The sequence below is a fragment of the Orycteropus afer genome, unplaced genomic scaffold, assembly GCF_000298275.1.
Source record: "Orycteropus afer afer isolate SDZICR_OR568_19922 unplaced genomic scaffold, OryAfe1.0 scaffold00026, whole genome shotgun sequence".
Classification (NCBI taxonomy): Eukaryota; Metazoa; Chordata; class Mammalia; order Tubulidentata; family Orycteropodidae; genus Orycteropus; species Orycteropus afer.
In genome coordinates, this window is record NW_006921613.1 from 17,504,291 (window position 1) to 17,522,653 (window position 18,363).

The 18,363-nt window shown below is 39.2% G+C and overlaps 1 protein-coding gene across 1 annotated transcript in view; it reads right to left on the reverse strand.

Moving 5' to 3' along the window:
* TMEM62 (transmembrane protein 62) overlaps positions 1 to 16,329 on the reverse strand; it is a 46,572-nt gene extending 30,243 nt beyond the window's left edge. The window contains exons 1-7 of the mRNA XM_007935268.2: positions 16,150 to 16,329; positions 15,743 to 15,854; positions 14,470 to 14,607; positions 11,936 to 11,981; positions 6,972 to 7,113; positions 1,937 to 2,061; positions 1,356 to 1,478 (exon numbers count right to left, since the gene is read on the reverse strand). Coding sequence (XP_007933459.1) covers positions 1,356 to 1,478; positions 1,937 to 2,061; positions 6,972 to 7,113; positions 11,936 to 11,981; positions 14,470 to 14,607; positions 15,743 to 15,854; positions 16,150 to 16,329 — 866 coding nt within the window. The remainder of the gene's footprint in view (positions 1 to 1,355; positions 1,479 to 1,936; positions 2,062 to 6,971; positions 7,114 to 11,935; positions 11,982 to 14,469; positions 14,608 to 15,742; positions 15,855 to 16,149) is intronic.
* Positions 16,330 to 18,363: the final 2,034 nt, after the last annotated feature.

Here is an 18,363-nt window from a genome sequence, read left to right on the forward strand (position 1 = left end):
GTATATGTGAACTGCTGTATGAAAAGTGAATTTACTCTGTAAATCTTCACCCAAATCCTAATAAAAAAAATATATATATTTATTGAATGTTTTATATCTTCAGAGTTTGAAGTTTGAATAAATCAAATAGCAATTGATAACAGCTAAATAATGAGATAATACTCAACTATAATTAGATAAAATATTTCACTTAAATAGTTCTTCTCAAAATATATGGATAAATAAATAAATAAGTCTATATCTATACACACACACACACACACAAATACACACATATATACACATACACATATGGACCCCTGATGGCACAGTAGTTAAGCATTCACCTGTTAACTGAAAGGTTGGCAGTTGGAACCTACCAGCTGCTTCACAGGAGAAAGATATGACAGTCTGCTTCCATAAAGATTTACAGCCTTGGAAAACTTATGGGCTATTCTACTCTGTCCTATAGGGTCACTATGAGTTAGAATCTACTAGATGGCTGTAGGAAGATACTCTGTCCTATAGGGCCACTGTGAATTGGAATAGACTTGACAGCAACAGGAGATATATATATATATATATATATATATATATATATATTTTAATATATGATTTGAATAAATGTTATGTTCTCTATTAGAAAAAATGTTATGTTCTCTATTAGAAAGGCTTTAACCTTAATCAAGTCAACTATCATATAGTCAAAGAACTGAAATCACTAATATCTTATAATAATAACTAGAATGGTAGGTATAAAATTAGGGAAGAAATTATGTATTTCTAATTTTAATATATTTCAAAGTATGGTCCATAGACCACCTGGTAGGCTTTTTAAAAATGCAGTTTCTTGGGCCTTAGCCTAGACAAACAAAATAGAAATCTCTAGAGATTGGGCCTGGAAATTTTCATTTGTAATGAGCTCCTCTAATTCTTATGTGGGAGCCCTGGTAGCATAGTGCCTAAGGCACTTGACTGCTAACCAGAAGGCTGGCGGTTCAAACCCACTAGCCACTCCTTGGAAGGAAGGTTGGGTAGTGATACCGCCTCGGTAACCCAAGAAGGGGTTGCTATGAGTCAGGTCCGACTTGACGGCACCTAACAACAACAACAACAATTCTTGTGTATACCAGAGTTTGAGAACTACTTCCTACATACTATTCCAAATCCAGTGTAATATATGCAAACATCACTGCTGCGACAAGGTCTTCCCTTAAGACAAAAACTGCTAGATACACACATGACCAGAAAAAAAACAAACAACAAACCCACAAGTTTTTCCTTAACTGAGATTAACCATGATATCAATAAGACTCTATCTTTGCTTTAACAAAACTTACATGTATCATTTTTACTTTGTGGGATAGTTTCCTTACCTTCTGTTATCTTTCCAGTCTCCCATCTCAAGTTCTAAAGTGCCCTGGAAGTGTCGAGTGTGCAAAACAGGCATCAGTCCACCAAGTGTATGGAGGTGCCCACACAAATAAGCTGTAGCTGAACTAACCAATGAAAAATAAATGGATTAAGTGATAAAGGATAATTTGCGATGCCAAACTAATATAAAGGCCTTTCCAAGAAAGAAAGGTATATAGGGTATGTAGAGCAACATCAACAAATGAAAAAGTATTTCAATTTTTTTTTAACTTTTTATTGTGATTTGAGTGAAATTTTACAAAGCAGATTTGTTTTACGTTCAACGGTTCATACACATTTTGTTTTGTGACACTAGGTACATTCCCCTCAGTGTAACTGCTCTTCTCCCACTTCCTCCCTGTGGTTACCCTTTCCCTGTGTCGTCCTTGCCTACACATTCCTGCCTCCCTACCTTTCTCCCTGTGCAAATGTTTCCCTTTTGATCTCCCATGGTTGACTGTTGTAAGGAGTGAATCTACCTGGTGTAGGTGTTCAGCTCATAGGCCTGTCTAAAAGCAATTTTAATTTTAGAAACCTGTCTTACCTCATTATTGACCGGATTCCTGGTGATGAAGAAAGGATAGTAGATGTTGTGAAATGTCCAAACCAAATAGTATGGTTGCTCTGACTACTTTCCTTGGCCAGTAACAAAAGCTCTTCCATTTGTTTCTAAAATGGGAGAAAAAAGGAGGGGTCTTTAACTACGACTCAGGCTGAAATCTAATCTTAAGAGTGATCAACAGATTAACTATCCCCATTTGATAGAAAAGGAAACTAAAAAATAAAGAAGTCACCACTAATTTTTTCAGCCCTGTGTAGCACATTGCAATTAATAATGAGTCTGTACAAACTAAACGTGTAAAACCAAATGTACACATGACCACAGAAAGACTTGTACCTGATATTCATAGCTGTTCTACTTATAATAGTAAAAACTGGATAAAATCAACAAATTGCTGCATAGCCATACACTAGAATATGACTTAGCAATAAAAAGGAAAGAACTACTGATACACAAAACAATATGGATAAACCTCTGTGCAGTGAATTGCTTTTATATGGCTTTTCTAGCCATCGTCTCAACTCCAACAAAATGATTAGCTAAGATTATGCAAATAAGGTATATAAAATCTTGCAGGGATTGGACAGTGACTATGCAAATAAAGTACCTGTGACCTACCAAGGGGTTTGGTCAGTTTTGACATCCCATTAGGTTTAAAAGAGCCTATCCCATAGAGGTAGATGATGACCTCACTACCATCAAGAAGAAAAGGCAGACGCAGAGTGTATCCTTTGGACCCAGGGTCCCTACACTGAAAACCTCCTAGAACCAGGAGACACAGAGAACTGTAACCTTGGAGGAAGCATGAGATGGCAGTGGCATGGGACAAGCAGACAGCTGTAGTAGGCTTCCCAACCCACACAGCAAGAGAGCTGAGTGCCTTTGGGCAAGAGGCTTCATAGAGGAGTGGGGTACCTCTGGATACTTACCAACTTGGAGCTATAACATTTGCCCAAGCAGGGCAGAGGCTGAAAGTTGAGACCTGTCTTGCCTGTAGGCATGCAGGTTAAGGAACTGAGAAGTTGGAAGCTGTCCTGATTGATGAACTGTATCCTGTATTCTGAGTTATTCCTGTTACTTCAAAGTTGGTCCTGATCTGTAACCTATCACTTCCCTAATAAACCCCATAATTATGAGTATGTCTCAAAGTTTTATGTAGCTATTACAAGGAATTGCTGAACTCAGCAGAGAAGTAGAAGGTGCTGTGGGGAGGATGGCTGGTGTCTGAAATGGTAAAAAAGTTGGAGACTGGAAGTATGTCTGGCCTCCACCTCACAGGGATCAGCTTTGGGCTAATGGTAATCTTCTCTCCTCCTCCTGAATTTGGATGAGGTCTGATGCCACCATATTACAATCTCAGAAACATACTGAGAAAAAGAGTAAATGAAGCTAGACATAAGAGTATATACTATATGATTTCATTTATATAAAATTCTAGAACAAGCAAAAAATCTATAATAATAGAAAACCAGTGGTTCCCTGGGACTAGGTGAATACTGAAAAGTGCACAAGAGAACTTTCTGGAGTGATGGAAATTTTCTGTGTCTTGATTGTGGTGGCAGTTTTGATAAATTTATCAAAACTCTTCAAACTATACACTTAAGAATTTGCTCTGTAAACTTTCACCCAAATCACAATAAAATGAAAAAAAAAAACAAAAACAAAAACTTACACTTAAAATGAGTGTATTTTATTACATACAAATCATACCTCATAAAGTTGATTTTAAAAAATAACTTGTACATATATAAATAAGTATTAGTATTATCTGTAAAGTGTTTATAGTAATAAATTCCTGGCCCTTCCCTAGGGTTTCTAATTTGGTATGTCTGGGGTGGGGCCTGGGAATCTGCAGATGATCCTTGAATTATACCTCAAACAAAAAGTGAGCAGCCCTCTAAGGTGCGATTTACTGGTCTCTCTTAATCTGGAACAAAGAAGAATAGAGAAAATCAAACACACGTGGAAATATTTAGTCCAAAAGACTAATGGACCATGTGAACCCCAGCTTCCAAGGCCCTAAGACCAGAAGAACTAGATGGCGTCTGGCCATTACCGACCATTCTGAAAGGGATCACAATTGAAGGTCCTGAATACAGTGGGAGAAAAATGTGGAACAAAACTCAAAATCATAAAAAAAAGACCAGGCTTACTGGTCTGATAGTGCGAAAAGAGCATGGAGGCATCATCATCTGACCTTTAACTTCACAAGGGAAAGACAGAATCACCATTGTCAGCATCAGCCCATGACATATTCCTGTAAGGTAGAAGTCAGACATGCCACCACACTCTAAACTTCTTTATCAATTCTGACACCAATCGTCCCTCTTCCCACAGCACTCTCTACTTCTCTGCTGGGTTCAATAATTCATTGCAATGGCCACAGAGAACTCACAGACGATATTCTTGATTATGGGGTTTATTAGGGAAGTAATAGGTTATAATTCAGTTTCAGGAACTCTCGGGATACACTTTTTCAATCAGGACAGCCTCCCCTTGGCCATGCTTGCAGGCTCACCTCTCTCTGACCTTCAGCCTCTTGGCCTGGCCTCTGCCCTACTCAGGCAGGTGTTACAAAGTGCTTTTACCTCTGCTGATAGGTGCACCCTACTCTGCCAGCAAGCCTCCTGCCTGAAGGCACTCAGCTTTCTTGCTCCATGGGCAGCAGTCTCATGCTGGTCTCTTGGTTCTGCTGCCTCTGTTGCCACAGTCTCTCTACTATCTCGCTGCTATCTTTTTGCCATCTCTATTCCGGAGAGGTTCAGTGCAAGGACCTCGGGTCCAAGGATATGCTCCACTCCTGGCTCTTCTGCCTTGATGGTAGTGAGATTCCCCCTTTCATCCTCTGGGATGGCTCATATTAAGCTTAGAGGAATGGCAAACCTGACCAATCCCCATGTTAGGGTTCTATACACATTATTTGCATGGTCACACCCCCACAAGGGTGCCATGTACCTTATTTACATTACTAACAAGCTATCCAAAACCTCTGGGTAGAACACAAAGCATCTCATATTTACATAGTTCCACCTAGCCATCTGCCAGGAGTAACAAAGACCATGGCTAGAGTAGAGAAACAATATTAAGGAATTCACTACACCACAGACAGATTGGTGGAACCCCTGAGGCTATGACCCTTAGTCACCCTGCAAGCCTGGAACTGAATTCATCCCTGTGGTTCAACTTTTAGCCCAACAGTTGTCAGGCCTATAAAGTGAACCATAACACCAGGGAGGTATGCACGCCTTAGAACAATCAACCATTTGAGATCATACATCATTTATGAGGCATAATTTGACAGCATTTGCCCAGAGACAAATTTCAGAAGGCAGAAAGGAATAGGATAGAAGGATGAATGGAAATGAAAAACAGGGAGGAAGTAGGATAACTGCTTATACATTGCGGGGATTGTAATCAATGTCGTGAAACAAAATGTGTATGAATTAGTGAATGGAAAACTGTTTTATCTGCTCTGTAAACTTTCACCCAAATCACAATAAAAATTTAAAAATAAACAAACAAAAATATTCTAAGGAGTAGTATTTAAAATAATAGTTAATCAACTCTGTCTAAAGATACTTATAGATAGGGAACAAAATATACCTTCACTGAATAAAATGCCTAATATAACACAATGTACCTATCAATATTCTGTTTACTTGATACTGAACCCTCATACCACTCTGAACATCTTTCAGCACTTAGCAAATTCTGCCCTTTGTTATAGTTATGTCTGTTAGTACAGATCTTAAACTCCACCACTAGTTTAAATATTCTAAGAGACCGAGGATTTTATTTTATCACCTTTGTATTCTCACATATGTAGGAGGTCTGGTAGTGTAGTGCCTAAGGCACCTGACTGCTAATCAGAAGGCTGGTGGTTCAAACCCACCAGCCACTCCTGGGAAGGAAGGTTGGGCAATCTACTTCCATAATGATACTGCCTTGGAAACCCAAGGAGGGGTCGCTATGAGTCAGGTCCAACTCGATGGCACCTAACAACAACACAACAACATTCTCACATACGGGAACAATATATCTTGCCTAAGAAGGCTGGCAGTTCAAACCCACCAGCCACTCCTCAGAAGGAAGGTTGGGCAATCTACTTCTGTACTAATACTGCCTCCGAAACCCAAAGAGGGGTCACTATGAGTCAGATCTGACTCCACAGCAGTGTTTTGTTTTTTGGTTTTATGGGTAAACCACTCATTAACTATTTAATGATTTGACATTTGTTATACCAAGAAATAATGAAAAGTTCTCAGATACGACTTTCCAGTTTTAATCTACCAACAATGTTCACTTATCCTTGTCAAAACTACTTTAAAAGAAACTTATCTACTGGCTGGCTTTCTCTTATTAAAAAAATTAGATTATTTAGAAATGGTAGTTATGGGGACTTAGGAATATACAATACAATACATAAAGTTGTATGCCTTACACCTTACAAAGTGCATCCTACTTTTAGTACATATTTAATAAATTTTTATTGAATAAATAAAAAATGTGAGGTACTATTTCCCAAATTTTGAAATAAGAACAGGGATAGCTGTCTGTCTAATGCCCTTTCTCCAGATACAGTGGATGTCTAATCTAGAGTTGAATTTCAGAGCTGAGAGGGACATTAGAATGTACTGTCCCAGCTCCCTGTCTAGAAATGAGGAAGCAGTGGATGGGGGAAATGACGAAGCCGAAAGCAGATAGCTGGTGGTGTGGTGGTATACGGAGAAAACCCTGCGTTGGTCTGCTGACCTGTTTCCTAAGCTAAGCATGTAATACCCTTTACTCTATGAAATAAAATCATAGTTCTATTTGCCTGCTAAAAAAACAAAAGAACAGGGATAGAAGTAATAGTGTTGATACAGCCAGTAACTTCTTTTAGCCATACCTGTAACCACAATAAAGTGTTTCTCAAGCATTTACCTAGAATAAATGTAAATAAATGTAACTGAACCACAAGTTGGAGGAAAAAATACAACACACAAGCTACAAAGGGAAGTAAGATTGTTTACTGTACCTCATTTAAAATTCCAAAGAAATTATAGGGTCTCTTAGGCCCTGGACTGAGAGTGGCATCCACACAGATGAAAGAGTAATTGCCAAAAGGAGTACTGTGGACATAATGGAAAGAACCATCCCTATGCACAGCAGAGTATTTCCTAAAACATACACAAAAAAAGCAATAAAGTTTTAATGAAATCATAAAAAGACATACTGAACAGAAGGAAAATGTGGAACAAAACTCAAATTCTTTAAAAAATCCAGACTTACTGGGCTGGTTAAGACTAGAGGGCACCCTGAAACTATCATCCTAAGATACACTTTAAACCTTAAACTGAAATTATCCCTTGAAGTCATCTTTTAGCTAAATAACAGACTGGCTTTAAAGAGTATCATCCCTAAGTAATAAGCACCTTTAAAAAATAATCTATAGGAGACTAAATAGTCAAAAATTACTCTAAAACAAAGATGAGAAGGTAAGAGGACAGGGAAACTACAGTACTGGAAATGGTACAACCAAATGAGAATGATGACACATTATGAAAAATATACTCAATATCATTGAATAATTATTAAATAATTGTAATTAATTTTATTAAAATTATGCACCAACCACTAATACTAAACATGAAGAAATTGAAGAATTTTACCAATTGCTGCAGTCTTGCTAAAGGGGTAGGGAGGCGGTATCTTCTGACTTCCTCTAACTACACAAGAGGAAGACAGAATCACCATCAACAGCCTAAGGCCTGTTCCTATGACAGACATGCCACCACCCCCAACCCTCTTACCAACCTTGACACCAGCTGTCCCTCTCTGCTGGGTTCGATACCACCACCTCTCTGCTGGGTTCAATAATTTGCTGCAGTGGCTGACCAGAACTCACAGATTATGGGATTTATTAGGGAAGCAACAACAGGCTGCAATTCAAGTTCAGGAACACACTCAGTCTTTCTCAGCAGGCAGTCTCCCTCTCAGCAGTGCATCTCTCTCAGCAGCACGTCTCTGTCAGCCAGCAGTCAGAGATTCCTCTCTGCCTCTAAACCAAAACCAAACTCACTGCCATCGAGTTGATTGTCGATTCTGCCTCATAGTGACCCCCTTTGGGTTTCCAAAGCAGTAAATCTTTACGGAAGTAGATTGCTCAGTCTTCCTACTGTGGAGTGGCTGGTGGGTTTGGACCACCAACCTTCTGATTTGGAGTCAAATGCCTTAGGCACTATGCCACCAGAGCTCCTCTCTGCCTCTAGGAGGTCTCATTTTGAGCCTGGCAGAGTGGCAAAACTAACCAATCTCAACATCAGAGTTCTACACACCTGAGAGTGAGAGTGAACTTTATCAGAAGATTATTTCAAGCTGCCCCAGGTGGATGACTTTAACAAGCAGCTACTCAGTTGCTCACAGCAAAATGGGAGTTACAAAGACTATGGCTAGAAAAGCTATACACCGCAAGTCTAAATTAATCAAACATGCAATCAAGATGAATTACTGATAATTGGAATTCGAAAGTTGGAAACAAAGAAGGAAGGGTAGCTGAAATATACAGCCTCTGTTGACAGAAATGACACTGGAGACCACATCATAGGACTTTGCAAAACTAATAACCTATTCATTGCCAATATCTTTTTCCAACAATATTAACAATGATGGTATATATGGATCTCACCAGATGGAAAACACAAGTATCAAACTGATTTTATCTGTGCAAAGAGAGGATGGAAAAGCTCAATATCATCAGTCAGAACAAGGCCAGTAGCTGACTGTGGAAAAGACCATCAGTTATTCTTATATAAGTTCTAGTTGAAGCTGAAAAAGATTAAAACAAGTCCATGAGAGCCAAAGTACAAGCATGAGTATATCCAACCTGAATTTAGAGATTATCTCAAGACTAGATTTGATGCACTGAAAACAATAATGACTGAAGACCAGATCAGTTATGGGATGACATCAAGGACATTATACAAAAAGAAGGCAAAAACTCATTCAAACGACAGGAAAGGAAAGACTAAAATGGGTATCAGGAGAGACTCTGAAACTTGCTCTGGAATGTAGATAGTAAAAGTGAGTGGAAGAAATGATGAAGTAAAAGAGCTAAACAGAAGATTTCAAAAGGTGGTTCAAGAAGGCAAAGTAAAGTATTTTAATAAAATGTGCAAAGACTTGGAGTTAGAAAATCAAAAGGGAAGAACATGCTTAGCATTTCTCAAGCTGAAAGAATTGAAGAAAAAATCCAAGCCTCAAGTTGCAATATTGAAGGATTCTATGGGCAAACTATTGAATGACGTAGGAAGCATCAAAAAAAAAAAAAAAAAAGGAAGAAATACAGAGTCACTGTACCAAAAAGAATTGACTGACATTCAACCATTTCAGGAGGTAACATACGTTCAAGAACCTATGGTATCGAAGGAAGAAGTCCAAGCTGTACTGAAGGCACTGATGCAAAACAAGGCTCCAGGACTTGACAGAATACCAATTGAGACATTTCAACAAATGGATGCAACACTGGACGTGCTCAATTGTCTATTTCAAGAAATTTGGACAACAACAACTGATTGAAAGAGATCCATATTTGTGCCCATTCCAAAGAAAGGTGATCTAGCAGAATGCAGAAATCATCGAATGATATCATTAATATCATACACAAAAAAAATCTTGCCAAAGATAATGCAAAAATGGTTACAGCAGTACCTTGACAGGGAACTGCTAGAAATTTGAGCCAGATTCAGAAGAGGGTATGGAACAAAGAATATCATTGCTGATGTCAGATCAATCGTAGCTGAAAGCAGAGAATACCAGGAAAATATTTACCTGTATTATACTGATTATGCAAAGGTGCTCAACTATGTAGATCACAACAACTTATGGATACCATTGCAAAGAATGGGAATTCCAGAATATTTAATTGTACTCATAAGGAACCTGTACATAGACCAAGAGACAGTTATTTGAACAGAATAAGGGGATACGTTATGGTTTAAAATCACAATACTTATTCAATCTGTATGCTGAGCAAATAATCCCAGAAGCTGGACTTCTGAGAAGAAGAATGTAGCATCAGGACTGAAGGAAGACTCATTAACAAGCTAGGCTATGCAGATGACACAACCTTGTTTGTTGAAAGTGAAGATGACCTGAAGCACTCCTGATGAAGATCAAAGACTATAGCCTCCAGTATGGATTACACTTCAACATAAATTTAACGAAAATCCTCACAACTGTAACAATATCATATAAATGGAGCAAAGACTGAGGTTGTCAAGGATAATTTTATTCAGATCCATAATCAATGCCCATGGAAACAACAGTCAAGAGATCAAACAACATATTACATCAGGCAAATCTGCAGAAGACTTCTTTAAAGTGTTAAAAAGCAAAGCTGTCACTTTGAGGACTGAGGTGCACCTAACCCAGTCATGATATTTTCAATCACTGCAAGAAAAACAAACAAATCTGTCTTAGAAGAAGCACAGTTAGAATACTCTTAGAAGCTAGGATGGTGAGACTTCTTCTCATGTACTTTACACTGTCCAGAGCAAAGATGAATGAAGGAAAGATGCAGGAAACAATTAGTCCAAAGGACTAATGGAGTATGTGAACCCTAGCCTCCATGACCCAGAAACCCAAAGAACTAGATGGTACCTGGCTACCACCACTAACCACTCTAAAAGGAATCACATTAAGAGGTCCCAGATACGGTGGAGGAAAATGTGTAACAAAACTCAAAATCTTAAAAAAGACCAGGCTTACTGGTCTGATGAAAACTGGACCTCCGAGTCTGTGGCCTTTAAACACCTTTCAAACTAGGAACTGAACTTAATTCATGTGACTCAACTGTCAGCCAAATGATAGATAAGAGGACAATAATATCAGTAGGGTATGCACTCATTAGAATAATCAACCATATGAGATCAAGAGGACAACATTTGTCCAGGGATAGAGATAGGAAGGTGGAAGGGAATGGAAAGAAAAGATGTAGCAAAGGGTGAGCATAGGAAAGAAGTGGGAAGAATTCCGTTACAGTGTGGGGATTGCAATAAATGTCACAAAACAGAAATGTGCATGAACTGTTCAATGGAAAACCAATTTGCTCTGTAAACTTTCACCCAAATCACAATTTAAAAAAAAGAAGAAAAGATTGGATGTACTGTTCACTTCCTTCATAAAGTCTTCTCTAAATTCACCATATGCTGATCTGATTTCATAAGCTTTACTGATTTGTCATAGCCATTACAGTGTACACCACATAATCTAGGATTTTATCAGCCATTCCTTCATTGCCTTTTCTAATTATTTCTGAAACAATTCTTACCTTCTTTAACTAAACTAAGGCATATACCATATTTTTTTATATTAGTTAGCTCTTCTATGTCCCACAGTGTCTAACTAGCAAAGGACTCTCAATGAATGCTACTTGATTGACTGACAATGCATCACAAAACCATTGAATAGCCTGGAACTGAAAGTGAAATTACAACCAAAAGAAGAATCCCAACTCATTTAAACTAGGAAGCTGGTTTTCTAACTCAAACTCCCTAGCCTTTTTTCACATGCAAGACATGTAAAGAAATTTTTTTTAAATATTTTTATGGCATACTGGAATGAAAAGAGTGACCAGCTGGGCTCTCTAGCCACCCAGAAGCTGAGGGAATCAGTATCTCAGCATTCCATAAACCCACTGACCTCAGCACATTGACGGATAAGCTCTGATTTAAGAAGAGAAAAAAGTATATATGGAATATACCATTAGTCAACAAAAAGCATTAAGCATATGAAACAAAAAGAATTAAAGGAAAGAAAAAGTCCAAATAAACAAAAAGAACTGAATCTGTCACAAAAGAAGCTTCCTTTTTTAAATTACCAGAGGTAATATGTAGAAATTTTATTTGTTAAAAAATGTTTTCAGTAATTCAGTAATTCACTGAATTTCACCCTCCTTGTAACACAACTCTACATACTTGTCAGTCTTGTCCATTATCATACCTGTAATAATTCTCAACACTCTCCAGACTTGGAATATTGAATGCATCTGTATTAAAAAGGAAAAGTAAACATGTTTAATACTTTAAATGATAGAATACCAATCAATTAAACTGGTAATTTTTAAAATTTCATAGCTTAACAGAATTCAGATTATCTGGAAACATATTTAAGGCACCTAGTATACTGGAGAAAAATAGGTATACTGAATTATTACAATTCAGAATAAATCAACTAACTTGAAGTCATAAAATTGGGTTGTTGTTTCTGTTGTTTTAATCATATGATTCTGGAAACCAGCAAGGAGTGGACTCATGCCTGATGAGGTCAAGTGCTTCTAAACAGCCTATCAGTTAGATAAGAGGGACAAAGACTGTCTTCCTAAATCTTAAAAAGATTCAGTGGGAAAGGAGTTATATAATGGTAAGTGGTAAGGTTAAAGACATCACAGAACACTTATCTAGAAATACAGTGATATCACAGAGCTTGACTGCCTAGTTGAAATAACTAAAATTATTTATCACTTTTGATTTCTAAGAATCTACTACATTTTCAATAACATTAGAGAATAATTCCAATTTGTTGTTGTTGTTATGTGCCGTCAAGTCGGCCCAAACTCATAGCGACCCATCCTTGGGTTTCCGAGGCAGTATCACTACAGAGGTAGATTGCCCAACCTTCCTTCCGAGGAATGGCTGGTGGGTTTGAACCGCCAGCCTTCTAGTTAGCAGTCAAATTTAGGCCAAAAGAAATATTAACATATATGCAATCCTCTTGCTAAGAAATAGAACAGTTCTGGGTTATAGTTAAATATTAATAAAGATTAGTTCCCTCCTTTGTCTTAACATAATATATAAATGCATACCATAATTTTTTATGGCTAGATTAATCAAATTACATTACTCTGAACTCCAGTAGACTATCAAAAATATTTGATCACAAAAGTTTTCTTGGTATTTGTTACTTGGAATAAAGAAAGCTGTAGCTTGGCTTGGAAATTGTTTTTAATATACACAGATTTGATTTTTGTTGCAAAAGAATTTGATCCTATAATTAGTATCAGGAAATAAAGGGAGATGTAAATATACTAGAGAAAGTTGTAAGCCGGATATTCTATTTTAACTTTCCTAACTGCTTAGAACTATTTACAAAGAGGCTATTTTCTGATCAAGACAATAGCTGTACATTTCACCAGGTAGAATGATCATTTAAAATGATAGCTAAATAAAAAAGCTCTCATCAGCAATCAATAAGCAAATGAAGTGCTGTACTGACTAATGAGAAAGACAACCTTGATAAAATAAACAAATCTACTATCAGGATTTGGAGAAGAGTTAATTTCCTTACTAAAACAACAGGTATAATCTAAAACATGGTATTTATTATCCATTTATCTGCCCATGCATATTGGGTTTGTTGGCAATTTTTAGATTTTAATTTACATACAACAAAATTCATTCTTTGTGCTGTACAGTTCTGTGAGTTTTGACAATTAGTTGAGTATCCATCACCACAAACAAGACACAGAACAGTTCCATCACCCAAAAAAAATTCCCTCATGGTGCTTCTTTGCAGTAAACTTTTCCTCCCATCCCCACTCCTGCAACCACAAATCTGTTCTCTGCTTATAGTTTTGCCTTTTCCAGAATGTCATATAAATGGAATCAGACAGTATGTAGACATTTGGGTTGGCTTCTTTTCACTTGGCAAAATGTATATTTATTTTAAGCATCTGCCTGGATGGGTATTTTTGGTTTGTTTTTTATTTTATTATATTTTTTTTATTTTTATTATTTTTAAGAAAATGTCTACGCATTTATCCATAGCCTGGTGTTTGGTGTTAGTGGTAATGTAGTATTGTGCATATACTAGTATTTGCCTCTGTTGTCTACATCTTATGCACACATTTCAGTGTCCCCCCTTTCCCCAATGTTATGATGTTGGTCACAATGTTATGATGTTGGTCTTTCCACAAACTCTTTGTTTTCCATTGTGATAAATATGTATGTGAAAAATATGCCATTTCAACATTCTTTACATGTATAATTTAGTGACATTATGTTTATCATGTTGGGCAACCATCATCACTAATAGCCTCCAAATTTTTCCACCTTAACAGATGGTCAGTGTCTCCTAAGAAGTGTATCCCTTTCCCCCCTCCCTCCTACGCAGCCTTAGTAGCCACGAATAACTTTAGGTCTATATACATTTGCCTATTCTAGATCTTTCACATAAGTGGAATCAAACAACATTTATCCTTATGTGACTGACTTAATTCGCTCAGCATGATCTGAATGGGTTTTGATGGAAGTTTTTCTTCAATGCAATAAATAAAGGACCATACGAACTCTCAACTCAAAGGTTAACAGTGGCATCTGAAGTTTTTCATTCATATATTATAGCTGAGTTTCAGAGTTGTGACCTTCTGTGTATCTTAGAAACCTGTTACAATGTCCCATTTTATAAATTTACAATCTAAATTGGAGAATCTAAGTTTACAAAGGGGGAAAAAAAGATGTCTGTGCCTTGACCCTTACCATGATTTCCTTTGATATCCAGCCACTTGGTTTTTTCCATAACCTTTGTCTTCTTCAGAATACTCTGGTAAGTTTGCCATTCTACTTCATGCTGCCTGGATCCTAGCATGTCCTTTGTTTTAGCATCAGTCAGGTCTCCTGTAAGTTTATACAAGAATTGAATCACAATGCAAAACAAATTCCTGGGGAGGGGGTAAATATAAAAATGCACACTGAAGGAACAAAGACATGTAAAGTACTCAACATGTATAAGCATTACCCATTATTTGTTCATCTATGTCTAAGACAAACCATCTAAAATAACAAGATTTTCTCAGCAAGGGCTTTATTTTTTTGTTATAGGTTAGCAAGCTCCTACTTAACCTTCTGGGATAGTAGATGTGGGTTGTGAAAAAATATCTTTGAAGAGAACAGTACAAAATATATCATGAGACTCTGATAAAATGAAAATCATAAACAATTTCCATTACTGTGGGAAGGTGTCTATTAGCTAAGGTGACCATATTTTCCAAACCCCAAATTAGGATATGTGATCTAAGCAAGTATTAGTTTTACAGCAAGAAGCAATCTAGAAGACGTAGTTTGGACAATGAAATACCAAAATTTCAGGGAACTAGACAGAACATCTGAACTTGGGGCTCTTCTATACAATGAGGACTAATTTTCATCATATCAGTAGGGGCATTAGTGGTAATGCAGTGTCTTAGTAGAGTGGGTGGGAAATGAGTTCCCAGGAGACAAGATAAACACTCCTTTAGCTTCCCCTCCTCCATCACAGTTTGGGGGAAAACGGTTAGGGGTTTGAAGACTCTAGGGAACTCAAGCCACTGAAGTACCAAAGGATGATGAAAAGTGCTAAGTCACTTGAAGCCTCAAACAATTGACAATAACACATTGACTAATAATATGAAGAAACTGGAAAAGTTAGCAGAAAAAGAACCTTTGATTTGTAGTTAAAGGGATTTCACTAGTTCTTTCTCAAATTCAGAACTGAGACAACAACAAAAATAGACACAAATATACCAGACAGCACACTGACATGAGAATCACAAACTTTGCTTCTACTGTGTTGACAAAACCTTGCTAATGGCAAATCGTTTGACTTGCATCTTGACACAGTTATCCATAGGCAAAAGAAATTATAACGTCCCAACTTCTCTACCTCACTGGGCTCACCTGGGGCTGTGTCCCCAAAGTGAAAAGTTGCAGCCTTGGCCAGCATTCTACCATTCAGAACCACAGAAGAACACGACAGCACGGCAATCTTCCCTACCTGTTGCTAGGACGAGAGCTGGTTGAATGATGTCAATAGTTTCAGAACAGAACTTCTCTAAGTCTACCGCTCTGCCTCGATCATGAAACCTGCTCAAGTGAATGTCGGATATCTGCCGAAAGCAGGTATTAAACAGAGATAATCTGAGTCAGGAAGAAAGCAGCATGGCAAGGGCGGCCAAGCGGCTCTCTGGGGAGGGAAAAAAGGGCAAGAATGCAATGCATCAACCACCCTATCCCACCGTCCCCCCCTCAAGGGATGACCGAAGGGAAGCAGGGCCACTACCAGACTGAGCTGCAACCTGACTGAGGCCCCCAGCCCGGGATGTGGAGCCCAAACAAGCCCAGCGGCTCAAGTCTCTGTGCCAGCTCTGCACCGCCCCCAACCCCGCGCTCGCGTAGCGTCACCTGCAGACCCCAGAAGATGTTGTTGTCTCGGGAGCCCGGCGCGGGGTGCGGGCTCCAGGAGCGGCGGGGCTGGGACAGTGGCGAAGGCGGATTGGCCAAGCCGTAGTGTTCCAAGAGCACCGCCGCCAGCGCCGCGGCCGCCAGCCCCACGACTACCCTCAGCGCCAGCGCTGCGGCCATTCAGCCCGCCTGGCGGCGACCCTCCCGGGTCAGCGGCGAGAATTGTGAGGGATGCACCCCCGGGAGCCGCTCTGGCCACACTTCCGGACTCTATGGTCGCGGGGCCCGAGCCGGATGCAGCGGGTGACAAGGACTGCCACGGCGTACAGTGCCACGCTAGTTCGCCGCCGCTGGCGCCTGCTCCTCTCCAAGCACCTGCCCCATTCCGGCAGCTCGCGTATCCAGGCTCTGTTTACAAATATAATGACCCTGTAGAAAGGAAATTAAGACTCCCAAGGCCAATCACAGTTGCCGAGTGGTGGCAAGAAAGACGCTCTGGACCTGGATCCGGGACCCATGTCCTGGCTCCGCCCTGGTCAAAAGTTCCTGACCTCTGTAACTTGGTTTCCTGGCCTGTAAAACAAGTTAATAATTACTTCCCGTGCGTCCTTCTCAGGGTGGTGGTGAGAATCAAAATGAGGATGTATGAGGATGCTTTTTTATTGCCATGCAATGTGACAGATGGCTTTCTCTGGCTCCTTATTAGTAACAATATGCGTCCATAGATTTTCTATAGATGTAATTCACGTGTCCTGTGAGTTATTTTTCCCTAAACTTGATTTCATATGCACTTGGTTATGTAATATTACAACATGGTGGTATACCATTCATTCAATAAACATTAAGTACTTCCTGTAGACCAGGCACAGGAGAATGATTGAAATCTTGCATTTAATTTACTACCAAACCAAAAGTAAACCCATTGCCATTGACTGGATTCAGACTCAGAGTGACCCTATTGCTGTTATGTCCCGTCAAGTCAGACCCAACTCATAGTGACCCCTCCTTGGGTTTCCGAGGCGGTATCACTACAGATAGTAGATTGCCCAACCTTTCTTCCAAGGAATGGCTGCTGGGTTTGAACCGCCAGCCTTCTGATTAGCAGTAAAGTGCCTTAGGCACTAAGGTACCAGAGCTCCTCCTATTGTTGTTGTTGTTGTTGTTGTTATGTGCCGTCGAGTCGGCCCCGACTCATAGCGACCCCTCCTTGGGTTTCCGAGGCAGTATCACTACGGAAGTAGGATTGCCCAACCTTCCTTCCGAGGAGTGGCTGGTGGGTTTGAACCGCCAGCCTTCTGGTTAGCAGTCAAGTGCTTTAGCCACTATGCTACTAGAGCTACTAGGTGCCGTCAAATCATCTCTGACTCATAGCAACCCTGTGCATTGCAGAACAAAACTGCCCAGTCCTCTGCCCATGATCCTTGCTATACCTGAGCCCATCACTACAGCCACTGTGTCAATCCATCTTGTTGAAGGCTTCCCCCCTTTTTTGTTGACCCTCCACTTGACCAAGCATGATATTCTTCTCCAGGAATGGTCCCTTCTGACAGCATGACCAAAGTAGATGAGACCAAGTCTGGCCATTCTCTCTTCCAAGAAGCATTCTGGCTGCATTTCTTCTGGGACAGATTTGTTAGTCCTTTTAGCAGCCTATGGCACTTTCAGTATTCTTTGCCAACACCACAATTCAAAAGCATCTACTCTTCTTTGGTCTTCCTTATTCATTGTCCAGCTCTTACACGCATATGAGGCAATTGAAAACACCATTGCTTGTGTCAAGCACACCATAGTCTTCAAGCAGATATCTTTGCTCTTCATCACTTGAAAGAGGTCTTTTGCAGCAGCTTTGCCCAATGCTATATGCCATCTGATATCTTGACTGATATCCATTGGTGTTGATTGTAGAACCAAGTAATATGAAGTCCTTGACAACTTCAATCTTTTCTCCATTTATTGTGATGCTGCTTCTTGGTGCAGTTGTGAGAATTTTTGTTTCCTTTTTATTGAGATGTGATCCATACTGCAGATTGTAGTCTTCAATCATCATCAGTTAAGTGCTTCAAGTCATCCTCACCTTCACTAAGCAAAGTTGTGTCCTCTGTGTATCACAGGTTGTTAATAAGTTCTTCACATAGTCTAGCTTCTCAGATAATCTGCTCAGGCTACAGACTGAATAAGTATACTGAAAGTATACAACCTTGACGCACTCCCTTC